The sequence below is a fragment of the Haliotis rufescens genome, unplaced genomic scaffold (assembly GCF_023055435.1).
Source record: "Haliotis rufescens isolate VD_foot unplaced genomic scaffold, xgHalRufe1.0.p SCAF_8, whole genome shotgun sequence".
Taxonomy (NCBI): domain Eukaryota; kingdom Metazoa; phylum Mollusca; class Gastropoda; order Lepetellida; family Haliotidae; genus Haliotis; species Haliotis rufescens.
Genome location: NW_025964372.1, coordinates 49816740 through 49838452, shown reverse-complemented (window position 1 = coordinate 49838452; position 21713 = coordinate 49816740). Strand labels below are relative to the sequence as shown.

General features: G+C 41.8%; 2 protein-coding genes across 2 annotated transcripts in view; both read right to left on the bottom strand.

The window, feature by feature from the left end:
- Window positions 1-4149: 4149 nt before the first annotated feature.
- LOC124152394 lies at window positions 4150-9504 on the bottom strand. The gene is made up of 3 exons (XM_048389387.1): window positions 9374-9504; window positions 7230-7411; window positions 4150-4990 (listed from the first exon to the last, which is right to left on the bottom strand). The coding sequence occupies exons 1-3, from the start codon at window positions 9447-9449 to the stop codon at window positions 4940-4942; spliced, it is 309 nt and encodes a 102-aa protein (XP_048245344.1). The 5' UTR covers window positions 9450-9504; the 3' UTR covers window positions 4150-4939.
- A 9551-nt stretch (window positions 9505-19055) lies between these two features.
- Window positions 19056-21713, bottom strand: part of LOC124152411 — a 52905-nt gene continuing 50247 nt past the window's right edge. Inside the window, exons 8-9 of the mRNA XM_048389178.1 lie at window positions 21239-21335; window positions 19056-20456 (exon numbers count right to left, since the gene is read on the bottom strand). Coding sequence (XP_048245135.1) covers window positions 19589-20456; window positions 21239-21335 — 965 coding nt within the window. The 3' untranslated portion in view covers window positions 19056-19588. The remainder of the gene's footprint in view (window positions 20457-21238; window positions 21336-21713) is intronic.

Below are 21713 nucleotides of genomic sequence, written 5' to 3'. Positions count from 1 at the left end.
AATTGGTCCGTAGTACCCAATGCTTGTCTCCCTGTCGGGAGTTGGGGAGAATAGGTCTCTGGTATTCCGTGATTGTCTCCCTGTGGGGTACCGGGGAGAATTGGTCCGTAGTACCCAATGCTTGCCTCCCTGTGTGGCGGCGGGGAGAATAAGTCCCTAGTATTCCGTGCTTGGCTCCCTGTCGGGAGCCGGGGAAAATTAGGTCCCCAGTACCCAATGCTTGTCTCCTTGTCTCCCTGTGAAGAACCGGGAAGAATATGTCCCCAGTACCCCATGCCTGTCTCCCTCTTGAGAGTCGGCGAGAATAGGTCCCAAGTACTCAATGCTTGTCTCCCTGTAGGGGGCCGGGGAGAATAGTCCACAGTACCCGATGTTTGTCTCCCTGTGAAGAACCGGGAAGAATAGGTCCCCAGTACCCCATGCTTTTCTCCCTCTTGGGAGTCGGGGAGAAATAGGTCCCCAGTACCCCATGCTTGTCTCCCTCTTGGGAGTCGGGGAGAATAGGTCCCCAGTACCCCATGCTTTTCTCCCTCTTGGGAGTCGGGGAGAATAGGTCCCCAGTACCCGATGCTTTTCTCCCACTTGGGAGTCGGGGAGAATAGGTCCCCTGTACCCCATGCTTTTCTCCCTCTTGGGAGTCGGGGAGAATAGGTCCCCAGTACACCATGCTTTTCTCCCACTTGGGAGTCGGGGAGAATAGGTCCCCAGTACCCAATGCTTGTCTCCCTGTCGAGAGCCGGGGAGAATAGGTCCCTAGTACACCATGCTTTTCTCCCACTTGGGAGTCGGGGAGAATAGGTCACCAGTACGCCATGCTTGTCTCCCTCTTTGGAGTCGGGGAGAATAGGTCCCCAGTACCCAATGCTTGTCTCCCTCTTGGGGGTCGGGGAGAATAGGTCCCCAGTACCCCATGCTTTTCTCTCTCTTGGGAGTCGGGGAGAATAGGTCCCCAGTACACCATGCTTTTCTCCCTCTTGGGAGTCGGGGAGAATAGGTCCCCAGTACCCAATGCTTGTCTCCCTGTCGAGGGCCGGGGAGAATAGGTCCCTAGTACACCATGCTTTTCTCCCACTTGGGAGTCGGGGAGAATAGGTCCCCAGTACGCCATGCTTGTCTCCCTCTTGGGAGTCGGGGAGAATAGGTCCCCAGTACCCCATGCTTGTCTCCCTCTTGGGGGTCGGGGAGAATAGGTCCCCAGTACACCATGCTTTTCTCTCTCTTGGGAGTCGGGGAGAATAGGTCCCCAGTACCCCATGCTTTTCTCTCTCTTGGGGGTCGGGGAGAATAGGTCCCCAGTACCCGATGCTTTTCTCTCTCTTGGGGGTCGGGGAGAATAGGTCCCCAGTACACCATGCTTTTCTCCCTCTTGGGAGTCGGGGAGAATAGGTCCCCAGTACCCCATGCTTGTCTCCCTCTTGGGGGTCGGGGAGAATAGGTCCCCAGTACCCCATGCTTGTCTCCCTCTTGGGCGTCGGGGAGAATAGGTCCCCAGTACACCATGCTTTTCTCCCTCTTGGGAGTCGGGGAGAATAGGTCCCTAGTACCCCATGCTTTTCTCCCTGTGTGGAGCCGGAGAGAATAGATCTCTTGTATCCCATGTTTGTCTGGTGAGGGCACTATGTAGAACTTTCCAGTAACAAGGCAGATTGTATATAAGAAGACATTGTATTTAGCGAGCCTTGGCGAGCTAAATACATAGTGTTTATTCCTGACTCTGACTCGATCGCCGAAAGGCGACGCCATGTTTGTTTATAAACAGTGAAAATAGTCCCTACTTGACATTTGATATTTGCATCTCTATCCGTATATGACCCCAACGGATATCGTTTTTATCCGTTGGCTTTATCCTGCCGAGAAACCTACCCATTATATGATAAATAGAGGTTATCACGCGAGTGTGTTTGGGGATGGTAAATATCCTGCATTAGGAATAAACATTGTATTTAGCGAGCCTTGGCGAGCTAAATACATAGTGTTTATTCCTAATACAGGATATTTACAATCCCCAAACACACAAGCGTGATAACCTCTTTATCATATAATGTCATTCTTTAATTCTGTGCTTCAAAATCGCTTTCCCTCTCTCACAAACATTACCGAAACATTGCGAGTTTTCCTGGAATGCGCGCATTAATATTTATTACGTCACAGGGTAAGTGATGTGTCAGTCGAACAGTGACAGAAATCAATATAGTTCCAACTGAAATCTGTTTCTTATACAGTGGCGAAGCAACATATACGCAAAACAACAATTGTTTTTAATTGCCTTTCGCGGCAATCCATCGGTCTGTCCGCTAGAGTAACTGCCCTTTGTCAAAGGGAAGCTACTCTAACCCTAGTAAATGAGACGTCACGGCCACGGTCAGACGTTGTTGACAGTCGGTCGGTCCTGTCATAACGTTAAGAAGTGTAGTCAGATGTACACACAGCAACAAAACGAAACAAGGTAACAATTCAAACATATTTCGGCCAAATCCAACTATTTTAATTTGTGGAGAAGGTTTAAAGCTGCAGATATGGTTACTGATCCCGCTTGGCTAGGCCTCGTGCCCTCGCAAAATTGTTTCGAAATTTATATCGCCAAAGTTGCCAAAACTTATAAAATGCCTTAGCTACGTCACAGTTAGACACTGATTTTCAGTTTATATGACTGTTCTTTTGATAATGATAGCAATTATCCCTGTAGTTTATCCATATTCCCGATGGTTAATTCTGACTCGATCGCCGAATGACAAGGGCGACGCCATGTTTGTTTATAAACAGTAAAAGTAGTCCCTACTTGACCTTTGATATTTGCATCTTTATCCGCATATGACCCCAACGGATATCGTTTTTATCCGTTGGCTTTATCCTGCCGAGAAACCTACCCATTATATGATAAATATTATTATCACTGACTTTTGTTATCAACACTGTATTTTTGTATTTGATACTGACCACTGCCATCAGGTTATATACTGTCATTGAAAATCGTACAAGCACTCTATTGTCTACCGTCATTGTCATAGCTGTGCAGTAATTTGTATTGATTTGCAAACCTAGTTAATTTTGTAACACATTTGTTGAATGTACGTCACTTGTTGGTTGTTTGTTTGTTTCACGCTAAATTCTTTTATGTATAGGTTTCTGGTTTAACATATTGTTTCAGTTTGGGAATTAAGACTAGCAAGACAAATGAGGATTGGATGGTCACAATGTATGACCTGGCTGATTGTGTGTCATCGTATCCCGACGGGGGGCATCGTTGCTTTCAACCACCTGTCTGCCGATTATGAGGGTCACATCAATCAGTCATACAAGGAATGGCGGGGATACAGAGAAATCCGTCTCTATTCTCTCTGCCAAGATATTCTTTTATTTTCACGGCATCGGGGACATGTGTATTTCAAAAATGGGGAATTCCACTCCCCTTACCATTTAAATTCCACTGTCATAAGATAGTGCTGCGGTACCACACACTGTAATTCATGTTTAAACTATATTCCTCACCACTATAAAACAAATCACGAAAGTTCATAATGATTAAATAATGAAGACAGCTGCACGTGAGCTCACACGTGATCAAAACTCGATGATGATGTTTATCGCTAGCAAAATGGTTATTTCTAGGAAAGCGCACTTTGCAATACTTTGTCATTCCTGAAAGTTCCTTGTCGGCGGAATGCCTTGTTGTCACTTTATAAGTATTAGCACGCATGCTGCTGTCTTCGTTAATGAACCATCACGATATTTTAAGTGGCGGGGACTGTTCATGGCTGACATATAACTCTGAGTTTAAGTGAGAAATGAAGATTTTATTTCAACTCAAACAATCTCAGCTAAGCAGCTAAATACAAACCGGAAGTAATGTCGTCAATTATTTTAGAAATGCCCGCAGCGACCAATGGCACCTACCATTGTCACGGCCACACGTGTCTCATAGCAACCACGTGATGCAGTCACTTAAGACACTGATACGGATTGAACTATACACATTATGTAACAAATGTTATATTTGGGATAACACTAACAGATTCTCGTACTTTTAGGGGGTGAGTCCCGTCCGGGATTTGAACCCACACTGCCAGAGTGAGGAACCTCATCGCCAGCACACAAAGTAAGAGAATCTGTACTTTACTAAGAAAGTGTTTTCCCAAATCTAACATATGTTACATTTGTTCACTTTCTAAATGGCATTGTGTGTTTATAGCTTTCTGCCATGAGAGCCGTGCCAATTTACGCTTGTCAGAGGGGTACACAAAGTACGTGATCTAGACTACCAGTTGCCGGCCTTTCATTTCTGCTGAAGTCTCGGTGACTGAGTGGGTAAGATCGCTGACTTTGTGTGCTGGTGATTAGGTGCCTCACTTTGGTAGTGTGGTTTGGAATCCCGAACGGGACTCAACCCCAAAAGGTACAAGAATTTGTGGTATACTTTATTTGTTTCCCAAATATATAATTTGTTACAATTAAACATATGTTTGCATGTTTGGTTAGGTTCCGGATCCTAATTTTCAGAGCCGAGCCGAAGATGCTATATTTAGTTGATCTATTCTGACGATCAAAAATGTCGTTCGTGGTTTTTCCAATCAGGACTTTCAAAATAGCATAGGCTTTTGTAAATTTAGATTGAAGCGTTTACAGACACAATGGCACTCCCAACACGCCTCATTAACTCGCTACAACACCACAACGCTTGTTCCATAAGTCAACCATTACTTATTTGCTATCGGATCTTGAATGTGGACAGACCATAGTTATCAATCAACCTAGACTCAGTAATTATCATCAGATATGTGATTATTGGTGAAGACATCACACAATATGTGATTACTGGTGACAGTATTGTCAACACAAGGATAATTCTGGGTGTTGAACCGTCGTTGAGTCAGCGTTGTGTCGTCGTTGCGTCGTCGTTGCTCAAGACGTTGATTAGGGACATAGGCGTCTGTGGATTACATCATTGGTGTCTCAGCTTTTGTGTCTTGGACTTGCCGTCCTTGGTCTGAACCTGAAAACAAACAAATAGTGCAACCGGTAAGTGCATTCATAGACTCAACTCCATTCAATGTAACAACGCAGCGTTGTTACATGTTCCCAGGCTACAACCAGCATAAACAGGTGGTCGATAGTGTGAGCATCGTTGAACGGCATGGTAATGACAAAATGACAAACCATGTATGTATTGCAAGCATAGGTCATGGTTTCTTCATGTGATAAACACATAGGCTCTAGCGATTTTCCGAAATCACCAGCGAAGGCAGACCATAATTTCCCCTTCCTTGAATACCTGATCGATGTGAAGCACTATAATGTAACGCACCAACTAACCATTGAAACCTGCTGATACAGAGCAATATTCTCTGTCAAACTTACAAGCCAGGGCCCCGTTCCACAAAGCCATCTTAGCGCTAAGGTGATCGTAACTCCCATACTTCAACACTGGCTTAGGATAGTCGTAGCGCTAAGATCGCTTTGTGGAACGGTGCTCTGGATCTTTCCAAGGCAAGGGAGTTAATTGACTGTAAAAGTCCCGTTTCAACCCTTGCCGAACTGGGCAGGAATTGCGTTCCTCGACCGCAGCGCCACAAGTGGCGATTACGGGTTATGTCCCTTCTCTGTCTCTCATATTCACCAATCAGATTCCACCTCTCAAAATTGCAACGTCTAGTCAAGACGTTCTGATAAAAAATCACGATCCTTATAATAAAATGACCTTACCTCGCGAAGTGCATCAAATCACTTGAGCACCTTGATTGAAAGCAAAAAAGGATTTGGAAAGTACCTTCCCAGTTGACGGTACGCGTGCCCTGGAAATCCTGCAATCGAGTCGATTTTGATTGGACCATGCAGACTCGTTAGACCAACCAAGATATTACTCAATAATTCCATCCTAGGCAAGACTCCCCTGAGGAAAAGCACGCCCGTATTATCTTACTCATTAACTAACCTTTGAAAGTTTGCCAGGGTAAGGCAATATTGTCTCTAATATTATGTGAGTGAGTGAGTGAGTGAGTGAGTGAGGACCAATCTAGAAAATAATCTGAGAGAACCGGGATTCGAATCCAAATATACTTTGTGGCGTGCCCAAGGGACGCGACTATTGCGCAGTGAATTGTGATGTCTTACTCTGTGCCCTCAAATTTTGTTTGAAGAAAGAAATTCAAACCACAGGGAAGTGGAAACAGCTGACTTACCACAACGAGAAAGTCCCCTTCTGGATACGTGTCGACATCCCATTGGCGGATCAGGCCGCCCTTCTCAGACGTCATGTTCTCAATGTTTATATTTCGTATAGGGGCGACGGAGTAACCTGGTGGTTAAAGCGTTCGCTCGTCACGCCAAAGACCTGGGTTCGATTCCCCACATAGGTACATTGTGTGAAACATATTTCTCATGCAACCCTACCTTGATATTGCCGAAACGGCGTAAAAAAACATACTCACTCACTCGCTTTGGTATCATCTCGTTAGGGACATACCATTCAATATTTAGGGTGGAGGTGGAGAACGTATAAGGTTCTAGTGTTTACACAGACAACTGGTCAGGGGATTTTCAGTTCCAGTAAATAACAGCTCTAAAAAGTTATATTTGTCTTAAGAAAATGAAAAAAAGCGACATAATAATGACAAATCTCCACTAAAAGAATAGTTTTAGGAGCGGTGGAGTAGCCGAGTGGTTTAAGCGTTTGCTCGTCACGCCGAAGGGCGGGATTCGATTCCCGACATGGGTGCAATGTGTGAAGCTCATTTCTGGTTAACCACGTCATGATATTGTTGAAATATTTATAAAAGCGGCGTCAAACCAAACTCATTCATTCAGCAGGTTCATGAATCATTGCCAAGCAATAATCCCATTGGAGATGGCGACATTTTGACGCTGACCTTTATTGGTGTGTGGGGGGCATGTGTCATTCGTACTTCAAATGTACAACAGGTCAAAAAAGTTATATTTGTGATCGAAAATGAAACAAATGCGACATAATAACAACAAATCGCTGCTAAAAGAAGAGTCCATTGTAGGATACAGAGAATATGTGTTCATGAATCACTATCAAATTCTGATGATCCCAGGTGTTCGCCAAACGTCGGGTGTATCCTGCCCCACTGGTGCCACCCGTCCCAAACACATGCAAGGGCAAATCAATTGTTCATCTGAAAAAACATATATTGGCATGTGGCATTCGTACCCAAGATGTAAAAATTTGACCTGCTCCCTTTATGTACTTATATAACAAAGATGTGACCTACCGTCAGCTTGGTAACCTGATCCGGAGACATGTAGGTAAAGGGCACGCCCGTTTTGAACTTGGTGTCCAGTAATGTGCCCATCTTGGCAATGTCAATCTTCATGCGCCACTCGTCTCCGTCACGTGACAGATGGAAGGTGTAGCTAAAGTTGCGAGTCATCTCCCTTTCTTCGTCACTCATACCTGGCATGGAGGTAGGGGAGACAATCAGTTAATCAAAACGTCTCGCTTGATACACCACAAACACATGGCTCTTGCCGGTGGTGGTGAACATTATAGAACCATTAATACCTGTCGTTGTGTTGCTCACATAGTGATACTTAACGAATATGATGTTCATGTAACATGTCATTGATTTTGATACATGATAGGTTGAACATGTATGTGTATATTTTTCTCTCGAAATTCTGGATTCGCCTCTGAGTTAATATTCCTGTTGTGTGTGTGTGTGATTTTAGTGTGTCTTTGTCTTTGTGTGTGTCTGTGTGTTTGTGTGTGTGTGTCTGGGTGTGTGTCTGTTTCTGTGCCTGGGTGAGTGTGTATGTCTGTGTGTCTGTCTGTGTCTGTGTGTGTATGTATATGTCTGTGTGTATGTCTGTGTGTGTGTGTGTGTATATGTCTGTGTGTATGTGTGTGTGTGTGTGTGTGAGAGAGAGTGAGTGAGTGAGTGAATGTGTGCCTCTGTCTGTGCTTGTTTCTGTGTGTCTTTGTGTATGTGTCTGCGAGTGTGTCTGTGTGTGTGTGTGTGTGTGTGTGTGTGTGTGAGTGAGCGTTTGCCTATGTGTCTGCCCGCGCGTGTGTGTGTGTAAGTGTGTGTTCGTGTGTGTGTCTCTGTGTCTGTACGTGTGTGATTGTGTCTTGAAATTTCGTTCTGTGAATGGAGCCGAACAGTTTCGAGTGATTTCAAAACACATTTGTTGCAAGCAAAACCATTATGTCCAACAATGTGTGTTTAATTGTTTTTGTGAAACCTGATGACAATTAGTTTCAGGAATGAATTATATTGTCCCAGCATTTTTAGGGTAAGGCCAAGGGTTAAGCTCTAATGATGTTTTGCAAAACACTCTTACATGCGTTGTAGGTTTGGTTTTCTTTCCTTCACATTCGCAGCATTTATCATATAATGGGTACGTTTTCGATATAATACACCATTCCGATAATCGTGGCATCATGATCCGATAAATATGCACATGTGGTTATCTAAATACTTAAATGCCTCATATATGGATACAATAAATGGGCTAACGTTCCCAATACGTTCAGATAGAGGGTTCCCAGTGTGTTGGAATCTGTAGACAAAATGCCTGCAAATAATTTGGCACTATGTGATTAATGGTGCAGTTAACTTAAACATCGGATTCAAACGGGGTTACTAAAGTTACTGTTTTGAGTGAAGCTACGTCTTGAACGTCGCGTATATTTGGTATGACATTAAATTGTTTTGTTAGTTTCTTGTTTAGCGCCACACCCTGCTATACTCCAGCTACATGGCGGCGGTCTGTAAATAATCGAGTTTGGACCAGACAGTCCAGTGATTGACATCATGAGCATCGACCTCCGCTACTGGGATACGACGACATGCATCAACAAAGCCACCGACCCCGTTAGTCGCCTCTTACGTCAAGCATAGTCGTCTTTTACGGCAAGTATGGGTTGCTGAAGACCTACTCTCATCCGGTCTTTGTGGTTAACATTAAATGGTTACCCTCGTGTGTTTCCGTGCAGTAAATATGATATATTAAGAATACAAAGGCTCGCGTTATACAAGTTATATTCCTAACTTATCATATTTACGATACCGTAACACACTCGAGTCATATTCTCACAATATCACACAAAAATTATCATTTGAAATTGTGCAAACGGTCAGGTCTGACAGAGATGGGCTTTCGAACAGATATTTGAGGTGCGAGTCATCTATTGTGTAAACCCCAGAGTTGATACCATCAAAGGGCCAGTCGGAAAGCAAAATCTTAAACTGATAGGAAACCACGAAATTAGCGACTAATTTATACAAATGCATGTGTTTACCAGTGACCGATTTGAAATGCATGTTTTTCAATCGCATATCATGAATCACTATAATATATTGAATCAATATGTGCCTGCACGCTCGTGTTTATAATAGCAGTTCAGGAAACCTACCTATAGCTTCAGCAAACTCATCATGACCAGTGGTCAGCTCGGGCACCAGTGTCCAGTCTCCCACCATGTTCTCCATCTTCAAGGTATTCGGGTCAACTGCAGTGAGTCGCTGTCTACACAGTTACCTCCCTTTATACCCGGGCTGCTGCCATTGTCTCCACGCTCTCATGCCACGTGACTCATTCAGATTTCATTAAACACAGAAACGTATTTATTTGATTTTAATAACGTGTCCAGTTTCACCGAGATATATATTGTCTCTACTCTCTCGTACCACGTGACGCATTCAGATTTCATTAAACACAGAAACAACATTATTTGATTTTAATAACGTGACAAGTTTCACCGAAATATATAATACTTCACAACAGGTGTTTCTGTCATTAAATACTAAAATTAGCAGTCGGGCCATTGTGTCATAAAACTGCATTTTGCTTCATTGCCAAATACCTTTTTATTTAATGAAACCTGCAACTGGGATGGAATGGGTCCAGTGTAACAGCTGGGGTTTTCAAAGGGAGACAACTTTGTGTATCTATTGGGAAGACTTACATTTTCAACATAAAACTTAGAAGACTAAAACGTTTAAACTTTTCATTGGTTTTATTGGTGAGTGAGTGAGTGAGTGAGTGAGTGAGTGAGGGAGTGAGTGAGGGAGTGAGTGAGGGAGTGAGTGAGGGAGTGAATGAGTTGGGTTTTACACTATAGGCCAGCAATATCCCGGCGGGTGACACCAGACATTTGCTTCACATATTGTGAGTAAATGAGTAAGTGAGTTTTATTTTCGCCGCAATATATATTCCAGCAATATCACGGGGGGGGGGGGGGGGGGGGGAGACCAGAAATCGGCTTCACACATGTGGGGAATCGAGCCCGGGTCTTCGGTGTGACGAGCGAACGCTTTTACCACTAGGCTACCCGACCGCCCCGCTTCACATATTGTACCCATTTTGCCGGGTCCTCCACGTGACAAACCAACGCTTTAACCACTGGGCAACCCCACCGCCCTATGGGAGAGGGAGAATCATTAATACCAGAGATACTTCTCTTTTTTTTGCGTGCATCATTACAATACCTTATTGCGTTTAGTAATAGTACATTCCTAAAACCATCAATAATGTCATCCTCTAAATCACTTTGGTGCTTTACCATCCAAATGTTAGAAAGCCTGCCTAGTGGTCTATTGGATAGAACGTCAGCCCAGGGTTTCCAGAGTATATAAATAAAAGCTACACAATCCTTTCCATAATCATTGACAGTTTCTGCTGAAAGCATGTGCTATGAATCACTATCAAATAGTGATAACATCACGTGTCCGCGAAAAGGTGAGCGTATCCTGTCCACCATGGCACCCGTCACAAACACACCCAAAGGCAAGTCAGTTATCCACCTGAACAAAACCGGGGAACAAGTGAGAAAACTAAACTGTGGCGGAAAAATGTTTATCATGAAACCATTCGAGAGTTTACTTAAGCCTTGAATGTTGCCACCATGATGAAGCACGTGCGCACGAGTCGTATGACGCTAAGATTACTGCCACTGTAACCAGCAAGGTTATGTTCTGACATACTTCCCTTGCGTCGGGGGTGAGCCCGGGGAATGTGGCACAAACTTATAGCAGAAGTTATTTTTTAGTATTTCTTTTCAGAGGGTATGATTTTACATACACCCCACCCCTCATCTCGTGAGATGTAGTGTCAGTGATGCGTGTGGTATTCGGTCTACTGCGTGCGAACCTTTTATTTGCGATTACTCCTCGTGATCCGAATGGCTGTGTGTACAGCGAGTTGTGCAGGTGACAGGTAGATGGAAACAGATAAACATCATCACCCAATATGAAACGTTGCGTTAATCATTCGTTCTGACACGTGTGTGTCGAGTGAGTTTCGACTGAATCACCTTTTAGCTATTCGGGACTAACGTTGGACAACCAGTTTATTGTCATCTTTAGGAGAAGTTAGTTAGGTCATCAGCTTTTGAAATTTTCCTGAATCAAACAAAAGGTAGCCATTCTAAAATTGAATATCCTCTGATTTCGTCAAACCTCTGACGCGCACTTAAAATCGCTATATTTTAAAAAAATCGGAATTGTCTTTTGATATATATCGATAGCAACATGGAGAGTCTGTCTGAAGAAATCTGAAGATATCTAGACTTGCATGGGATATTTTGGGTAGTTGTTCTTCACGGTGAGACTAAAGCTTAGTCTCTGAGTATATATTATTTTGATAAAAGGAGCCCCAATGAGGGGAAATTTAAGCCTGATCCTGTTGAACATCAAGGCTTGTTTCATTTGGGATTAAAGCATTACAGTAAGGACTGCGCGGAAGGGAAAATGATATAGTTTGGGACTGAGTCTGTATCGCCGTGATCTTTAGAGTCATGTAATCTGAGCCATCTGAGACAGCAACTCGACACCTGTTTGCACCCACCAGATACCAGTCACTACTGTCACTACTTCTCTCTACCAACGAAAACAAATAGGAAAAATGTCGGAAGTGTATATTTTTAAACCTGCGAATTTACTATTCAGATATATGTTTTAACTTTTATGTAATTATATGTATCTGCATTCAAAAGTGTATTATTGTTTTCTGTGATGCTGGTACAATTCTTGTCGCCGTTGTGTAGCTTTTGTGGAGTTCTTATGAATAACAAGTACATGTATTAAAACATTGACTTGTAAAAGAGCTTATCATTGAACCATATGTAGTCGAACCCATTTAATTGGCGTGTACCGATATATTATCCATCTTCTTATACATAAGTATTCTGAACATATACAGAATTTCATTGTTCATTATTTTCTAAATGTACCCATGGAGATCCGGGTTAGAACAGGCATTCAGCACCCAATGCGTGTGAGAGGCGACTAACGGGATCGGGTGGTCAGGCTCACTGATTTGGTTGAGGCACGTCATCGTATCCCAATTGCGTGGATCGATGCTCTTGATGTCAATAACTGGACTGTCTTATTTACAAACCACCGTCATATAGCTGGAATGATGCTTTATGCAAACAATCAAACAAAAATTTAGTTTTATTTACAAAATAATAATATTAATATTTTAATCACTTGCGTTGATTTCTTGTCTTGTCACACAAACCACATGTCCAGACCGTTAAACTTTGAATATAATCCCAGGCCAAATGCAAGAAAAATGCTTATCTTTAAGGATCTCACAGAAACAGTAAAAGTTATTCAGTAATTTGTACGACACCTCCAATCCTCCGGAAAATCCTCTCAGTATGGAACTAGTTACAGAATGTATCAGGTTACTACTATATACAAACAAGGTTTTCCCCATTGCTTGACCCACACAGCCCGTTGGTTGAACATGGAGAGCACAGTCCCTGTGGGGTAGGGGGGTTTTCGAGATTTCTGCCAACGCCTCGATGGTGTTTTCATGTATACAATCGGCAATCTAAAGGCACAAGAGGTGTATTGTACTTGAGATGCGGGATGCACTACGAAACATTGAAAAGGAACCTTGAGAACTATCAGCAACATACCGACAGGGAGCATACCATGCATGTCAGTTTATGTGCAGTGTTACCAATTCAACACGACTGCAGTTATTGCACGTGTATGGGTGTACGGGCCTTACCTCGCGAAGTCCATTAAACACTTGAGCACTTTAATTAAAAACATTAAAATATTTTCACAATATCTGTGGACGCCAAGTTGACGGTATACATGCTTTGCAAAACCTTCAGTCATGGATTTACAGCATCTTAGCTGCAGTTTCTCGAGGATGAATGAATGAATGAATCAGAGTTGTTCCGGAGGATTGATTCTATACCCCAGATTTCACTAGTATATAGGATTACCGGCTCGAATAATGTTTTTTTTTTATAATTTACGACTGGTTAAGAATGGAGACTGAAGTTTGTAGTAGGCCTTTGAGCCCTTTTCAGGAGAGGTTTAGAACTATATTTAAGTTTAACTTTTGCTTCAAATGTAATTCCTAAGTAGTCTTATCGCCCATCTCATGTAAGAATTCATTGGAATAGAGGTAGCTGGAGCTGGCTAGACTTGCTTTTGTATCCATATCTAGATTGCCTGGGGTTTTTTTTAAAATAATAAATATATTCCACAGTCATGATGCAAGACTAAACTCTGTGGGAAGTGACAACTATTTAAGACATTAAACAGTTTAACCAACTGGACTATCAATGTACAATATATTCATTTTAAAAGTTAATTCTTTATATTTTCGACGCCTGGACTTGTTTTATAAAGTGCTGATGTCATTAGTTATATTTTTGTTTTATTTTTAAGTCTGTCTCATATATGCATATGTCTTTGTTTTAGTGTTGTAAAAATTCCTGAAGTGGTTTGTTAGCTTCTCAGAATCAGGATAAATACATTTTAACATTATTCAGAATTGGTTCCTGTTTTCATAGGGTTTCCAGTTGTTCCAGCTAAGTTGTTTATATACATGATGTTTTTTTCTGAATAACTTTTCTTTTCTTTTCGTTTTGCAAAAAGACCACTGTTATAAATCGATATATTGTTTTCTTATTGAACTCATGATATTTTCCCTCCATGTGACGTTTTGCTCCTTAACATTTAATATCATACTTTTTGGTACATTTGATTTATTCAATTCCATTCAATTCTTTATTGTATGAAAGGCCACAGGCCCATATACAACGGAGTTACATAACTTTGTTTATAAAATACAAAGTCAAGGTAGCAATTCACTTCGTAACAAAAAAGCATTATGTATGTACAAAGCCAGTTGATGTTGTGTTATAAGATCCTTGCAAGACAGTAATGAAAACAAACGTTTAGCATTAAAATGAGATAGAGACCACTGCGGTAAGTACTTGTTTCTTAGATTTGCGTATATAGGGCAAATAAACATGAAATGGTATTCATCTTCGACAACAAAGTCACAAAATGGGCATAATCGTATCGATTTCTCAATAGATGAAAATCTCCCTGTGTTAATTTTTAGATCATTCAGGCCAAGTCTAAAACGAATAAGGGTGTTACGAGAATTCCTGTACCGTAATAGATAAATAGGATTCTGGTTCAAGCAATGACTTGAATTGGCGAAAAGTATCATATCTTGAACTTTCATTACTATCTGAATGCCATTTCTGATGATTGATTTATTCTTGCAAGGCTTGAGGGCTTGAGGGATTGTAAAATATCAGAGAAGGCACCAACGAGTGCTTCTCATTCAGAACTGTCTTGCCGACTGGGGGTTAACAAAAACATGTTTATGTCAGTTTGAATATTTGAGCTAGAAGTTGCATGTTCTACACATATGTGACTATTGGAATGCCAGCGTCTTCTACCCCTGTATTTAGTGAAGGTTACATTTGTGGCCTTATGGAAAAATATGCAAATTATATGAAAACATATAATCAAAACACTTAATGCAGAAAAGAACATATGAATATTATGATTGTACTGTTAATAGACATTTTAGTGAGTGAGTGAGTGAGTTGGGTTTAAAGCCGCTTTTAACAGTATTCCAGTTATATCGCGGCGTGTCAGCTTACGTTAGTGAGTTGCCTCGATCTGTGGTTACCTAGTCACATACAGATTAAAAATGATTTGTTTGCACTATCTTTTCTTATTCTAGTTTATTTAATTCATAAAAAGGAACAATAAGTAATAATTCGCTCATCACAACATGGATCATATCACAATCTGATGTTATGCTTTTACTGCAGAAATTATAATTAATTCAAAATGTTTTCACTGCATTAGACATTAATTTGCCATTATTCCCAACTTCAAAATTATAAGTAGTAAAAAATAAAGATTAGAATGCCTGTAACTGGCAATATTAGTCGATTAGTCCCATTTATCAGATATGCGCTTCAGTAGCATAATTGTATACCTCCAGGTAGATGTTTACATGGTAATTTATAAGGAATCCAACTAAAGTCAAGAACAGTTTGGCAAGTCTAGATTGTCTCCCTTCTAGCCCTGCAAGTAAGAATTATTCTGGGCTCTTTTACTGTTTGTGTTGTAGATATATTTTTAACTACGAAAATTTCATTTGTTTACTGACATCTGCACTGCCACTGATGAAGCTATTAATACCTCGAATAAGAATTTTGAGTGTCGTCCATTGACGTCAGTGCATCGATGGCAAGTGAGGATATCATATAGTTATCGTTGATGCCGCACTGTACTATACATACCATGTACATGATCATGCACTTCGTAATATCAAATACTAATATTTTATTGTGTGATGAATTTAACTAGATCTGTGGATCAATCACTTCTTTCCTGGTTGGTCTATCTATGTCTACAATAAAAAAAATAATAAAATATACAAGAAGCACATAACAATTCTTTATTTCATGCGAGTGCTGAGGCAATCTAGACTTTCCCAAACATTCTAGACTTGAGTTGGACTCCTGTTCTCCTGGGTCTGGGGGAAGTCTATGTCACAGCTCATACCACACAATAACAAGTCCAGTTTGGCCCCGCCGGAGCTCCCGTCCGTTATAGCATCTGGGGGATGGTTACATCATCTAACATGGACAACTATGCTCTAAAGTAAACAAGAACCTAATCAGTGAGGAGTCCTTTGTCATCCTTATTCAACTGCTTGTAAAGTCTGATATCTAACCTCACAGCTGGTAAATATATATTTTGTGCTGAATATTAGAAACAAAGTGGGTGAGTTGGCACTACAAATGTATATGGTTCTATTTTAAATGACTGCAGCGCTCCATGTTGAAAAGAAATTATGTGTGTTGTTTAACGCCGTTCTTAGGAATATTCCAGTGATATGACGGCGGTCTGTTGTAAAAGAAATAAATGCATCTAGAATCTTGAATCTTGAAAGTTTTCTGCAAATAAGTATCACATGCAGTATACAGTGTAGCAAGATATATCCACATATCCGTGATATATGCGGTCGGGCGTTGTCCTGCTGGAATACACCGCTGCCGTTGGCTGCAGTTGGGAGGACGTGTGATAGGAGAATATCGTTGATGTATCGTTGAGCCGTAAGATTGCTCTGGATATGGACCAAACCTTTCCTGCCATGATGAGAGACCGATTCTATTACACATTAAACCTCGTCTTCATTTTGCACATCTGGGTACGCTAATTTTGCTTTTATGGCCAAGAAATTCCGTTTCAGGATTGTTGATTTTTAAGAGTATATATACTTTTTTTTATTTCCGCCGAGTTTGTTGACACATTTCACTTAAAAACTAGGCCGTAATAAAAGTAGTATTAACCCGACTATGCTTCTAATAATTGCCGCCACTGCTTATTGGGTCAGGAATATTTTGCTCGCAAATTGAATGTCTGCAATTGTTGTTGCATGGAGATTTTACACTGAGGACCACTAAGTCTTTAAAACCAATTGTCGTGCAATCATACTTTATGTTTACTTTGACCTTCACGTTGTTTCATAAACACGTCGAAATCCAAATATTACAAAATAAAAATGGACTTTGTATTTCTTGTTTGCTATCTGTGTGTATTTCCTGGTTGAGTCATGGGTGATGGGTAGTGTGTTCTTTGTATGGTTAATGTACATGTGACGTGTTCTGTGATCTGAGGCAAACCGTTTCCACCTTGCAAAAACAAACATGTCATGGAAGTAAAACGAAGCTGTGCTGGCGAAGGGCCCTGGGTATTTGTCGTATGAGAGATATAAAACACTAGATTCTATCGAGAATACGTATAGCTAAGTGGAGCTGGATCCGGTCTTTGTGACGGCTGCCACCAGAGGGGCAGGATACGATCACCTTTTCGCGAACACCTGGTATCATTACTATTTTATAGTGGTACATAACTTCATGCTGATATGGAGTCGGAACCGTTCATTGGACTCGGGGGATTTCGCATGGTTATGGTCATTGATTGTGTCGCTTTTATTTATTGAAATTTGGTGCTTTTCTATCGCCGTCAAGTAAAACATTTCTGAGGTATACCTTTCAAGATATCAACCCAATAACAATTACAGGTGATAAGTTATTCTGGTAAATATATAAAAGTAAGACTATTCCTAGAAGTTTAAAAAATAACCAATACAAAAAATTGGAAAACACATAAATAGTTTGTAGGTGGTAAAGACAAAATTCACAAACTCAACCAATAGTACTTGGTCAGCGCGGTTACACGTGCATCTCATTCACATAACAACAGGTTATGTGTTCAGCATATTTTGGTGTGAAGGATCTCTGACAAGTTCCCAACCATAACATTCTTCAAAAGAAATGCAGAGGGCGAACAGAGCAAATATCAAACTTATCATCACAAAATTGACCTGGCATAGGCTCAATCTCGAACGAGTCTCAGTCATGCAGGTTTTTCTGAACCTAATGCTGAATCCAGTTTAAGTGCTCGTTTATGCTGTGACGTCTCAGGCTGATTCTCCTCTACTGTTGCTTAAGCACCTCCAACTCCAACTGAGTGATTGATTGAGTGAGTGAGTGAGTGACTGAGTAGGGTTTTACGCCGCTTTTAGCAATATTCCAGCAATATCGCGGCTGGGGACACCACACATGGGCTTCACACAATGTACCCATGATGGGAATCGAACCCGTGAGGAGCGAACGCTTTAACCACTAGGCTACCCGGCCGCCCCTGACAGAGGTTGTGACAACGATAAGACAAAGATTGTCATCACATGTGACTTTACTCTCAATGTACACCATAGAAGCTGATGAGGTGGTAGGAGATGAGGACAAGCACTCGCTGTTCAGAATGAGGAGTTTTCAGATCGCCCTGGACTTCTTGGCAATGATTCGAAAGCAGTTAATGGACGCATGCTTACATGATTTCCTCACCGCCAGAACAAGAAAGAAGGAGGCATCAACTGAATCACCTATTGCCCTGGAACTTTAAAAAGGTTTCCTACCAGCGACGCGCCTCCCATTACAAGTACCACAAGTGCCTTTCTGAAGAGTGAAAGTTCAGGGAGAAAATGAGCACAGTCATATTTTCACAACTGATCTTATGGCAAACCCATCCACTTTTCGAAATGTTCATGTCAGTACTGTTCCACTTCTTGTGAAGAGGCGGTCGGGTAGCCTAGTGGTTAAAGCGTTCGATCGTCACGACGAAGACCCAGGTTCGATTCCCGACATGGGTACAATGTGTGAAGCCCATTTCCGGTGTCCCTTGCGTGATATTGCTGAAATATTGCTAAAAGCGGCGTAAAACTATACTCATTCACTCACCTCTTGTAAACATTGCAACTGGAGTGGTAGTGTCAGTCAATACGACACAACGTCAATGAGGGCCTTGGGTGAATAGGTCCCCAGAAGTGTATAAGATAAGAGGTGAACAAGTTTGATCAGTCGTGAGTTGTCAGTGTCTCCTAACTGCGTGGAATACCGGCCATATCAATGTCTCCCAGACTCAACTAGCTGACAGTGGATAACGCAACAAACAGCAAATGGACAAATGGATCCATGATCAACTGGACACATTCATATACTGCTTTCGATTGCCTTTATCCGCTAGAACTTAAATTCATTTAGCACTCGGACACAGGGGAAACTTGCCAAACTAAGAGAAGGAAAACTAAGGCTGTTCGTGGTGACAACGACTCTTCAGAGCATTGATCAAACAATGCCAACTTTTTGTCCAGGACAAGCAAATTGCGAGTGTGAGAATCTCAAATCACTACTAAGGCACGTGGGCAGTGACAATGTTATAGTAATTACGAAAACACCATGCATGTACGTCATTATATTTATTACAAAATATAATAGTAGAAGTAGTAGTTGTTGTTGTAGCCGTAGTAGTAGATGTTGTAGTCGCAGAAATAGTAGATGTTGTAGTAATAGGACGAGGATGAGGATTACTAATAGCAGTTGGAGTAGTGGCTGGAGTAGTTGTAGTAACAGTAGCAGTTGGAGTAGAATATGTAGTAACAGCAGCAGCAGCAGTAGTAGTAGTAGTTGTAGTAACAGTAGTAGTAGGAGTAGTAGTAGTTGTAGTAACAGTAGCAGTAGGAGAAAGAAGTTACAGTAACAACTGTTACAGCAGTTGACAAGCGGGGGGTTACAACGTTATAGTAATATATAAAACACGATGTGTGCACGTCATTATGTGTATTACACAGTTTATGTGAAGCCTACGTAAACAACCAGCATTTGGAGAATATCGTGAAAGAGGAAATAGGAAATAGAAGCCATGGCATCGAAAAAAGATCTGGATAGATAACCTCATTTACTTAGTCACCGGTACAGGTACAGGTATATCGAGTTGGTTTAAGCAAGAACCCTGAAGACGGAAATGATTGTTATCAGAACAAGGTGCTGACAACTATACTGAAATGAAACTGCACCTGTTGTAGCAGCGATCCCCAACTCGCAATTACAGGATTCAAAGTCCAAGAGAAACTCCAGAGTCTTGGAGTTTGATCTTTCATAGAGGTAGCGCCGTCCGTGTTCCCACTCCGCTCCCTGGAAGCACGGATGTTCCCTCGCAGCCCTGACAGCAGGCACGCACTCCTGGAGACAGTCGCCCGTAGCAGCACAACTGCCAGTGACGTTGATGATGATGGTGTCGAGTGGGTTTCCAACCGATGGAACATATAAGCCTGCCCAGTCACAGGTGCTGTTGTCAGGCTTGGAGACCGCGTCGGGGGCTGTAGGGGGTGCTGAGGAGGGTGCAACGTCTTCACACTCACACGACCGCAACTTCATGAGAAACGTGATGGTGATCTTCATCCTTAACAGTGTATAGATGTTATATTTCCATATATCGCCCTGGAAACATTTGTGCTGCTTTGTTGTCTGAATGGCATTGTAACATGCCGGCGAACACTTCTCAAACAAGTTGCAAGTGGTGTTCACAAGGACTTGAAGCTGCAATAATTCGGGGTCGGATAAAATCGTCTTCCAAGCACAACCTTCGTACGTGTCCTCAATGCCAAGCATGCATTTAGGAATACTCTTGAAGTTGGTGAGGAATGGTCTGTTGGAGTTCTGTTGAGGGTAGTAGGTGATGAAACTGTAGCACATCTCGTCGGACGTCGCATCACCGAACATTGTTGTCGTAGACTTCTTGGAGGATGCGAACTCACAATGCGTCCTCAGCTCGTCGCCAGGTCGGATCTCAATGGGGTCACTGAATCTGTGCATAAAACATTTACAATGAACAATATCATTTATATTGTGATGACATGGTGGTGAAAATTGTATGACTGGATCACCAAAAATCAGTGGTGTTCACGGGGTGTTCGCGAAAGCAGTGTTTGGTATTTACGTCCATGTGTGCTATTAGCTTTATCCCAAACAGCGACTTACGCTGACGGTCGAGTCAGTTGGGTTATCGGATCCTCATCATATCAGATAGGATTTCTTGTTATGTTTTTACACATTTTTCTAAAGATACCAGAATATAATCGCCTTGTGAAGTATATCCATTGACAACAGGCATGACTTGGGGTCAACAGTATTAAGTTATACCACGGTTAGTAAGTTCACATTAGTGAAACCCTTGAGCACGGGTTTGGTACCCGCGGATCCCGGCACTCCTAAGGGACACAACTCCGTACATACAATTACAACATCTTAGGACTACCCTGCTATATCAGTTATAATTATACACTAAATATAAATTATGTTTGCTAAAGGAAAAGTACCAGATACTGTGAAGAAAGCCCGAAACAAACTGATTTAACTGAGACCAACAGCAGCCATATGGTCCAGTGAACGTTACGTATATGGAGCCTGAACTTGCACGTTAAAAGGGAAACTTCCTCTGAAACGAAGACTCGTTATTCCGGATAACTGTTAAACCGGACTAATTAATGGGCACTGTAGTCTGAATTAAGGAGGTTTCATTTCACTGTGTTTAACTTTTAAACTGATTATCTGAAAGAGTTAAATTACTGGTCAAACGTGATCACTTACTTGTGAAATAATGGATTGTCATAGTTATATTTTGGGTCACTTGCAACATCTCGGACTTTGACGCCATTCCTGTACAGCTCCAGAGATTGGGAGATTCCTGACGATTTACAAATTAGCACATAAATGAGTGAGTTGGCTTTAAAGCCATTACGAACAGTGTATCAGATGTATCAGTTATATATGTTCGCCTTATGTGGAGGGAAGGTCCGAAGTGAAGCAGGTCTTAGACGTTTACCACTTTGGTGAACCTCACGAGCATGGGTATGGTGCTGACAAACCAAGAAACATAATCTGCTCGAACTGGGACTCGAACCCACGATCATAGGTTCCTTACACGCCAAAGGTACGCAACTCTGCACAGCGAATTGCGGCACTTTAAACGACTGGGCCACCACACTTGCCCATTTTGGAGGTGCATACATAATGACATACATGTACATCACAAATATTTATCGGTAGTTTCTGAAAATACTAC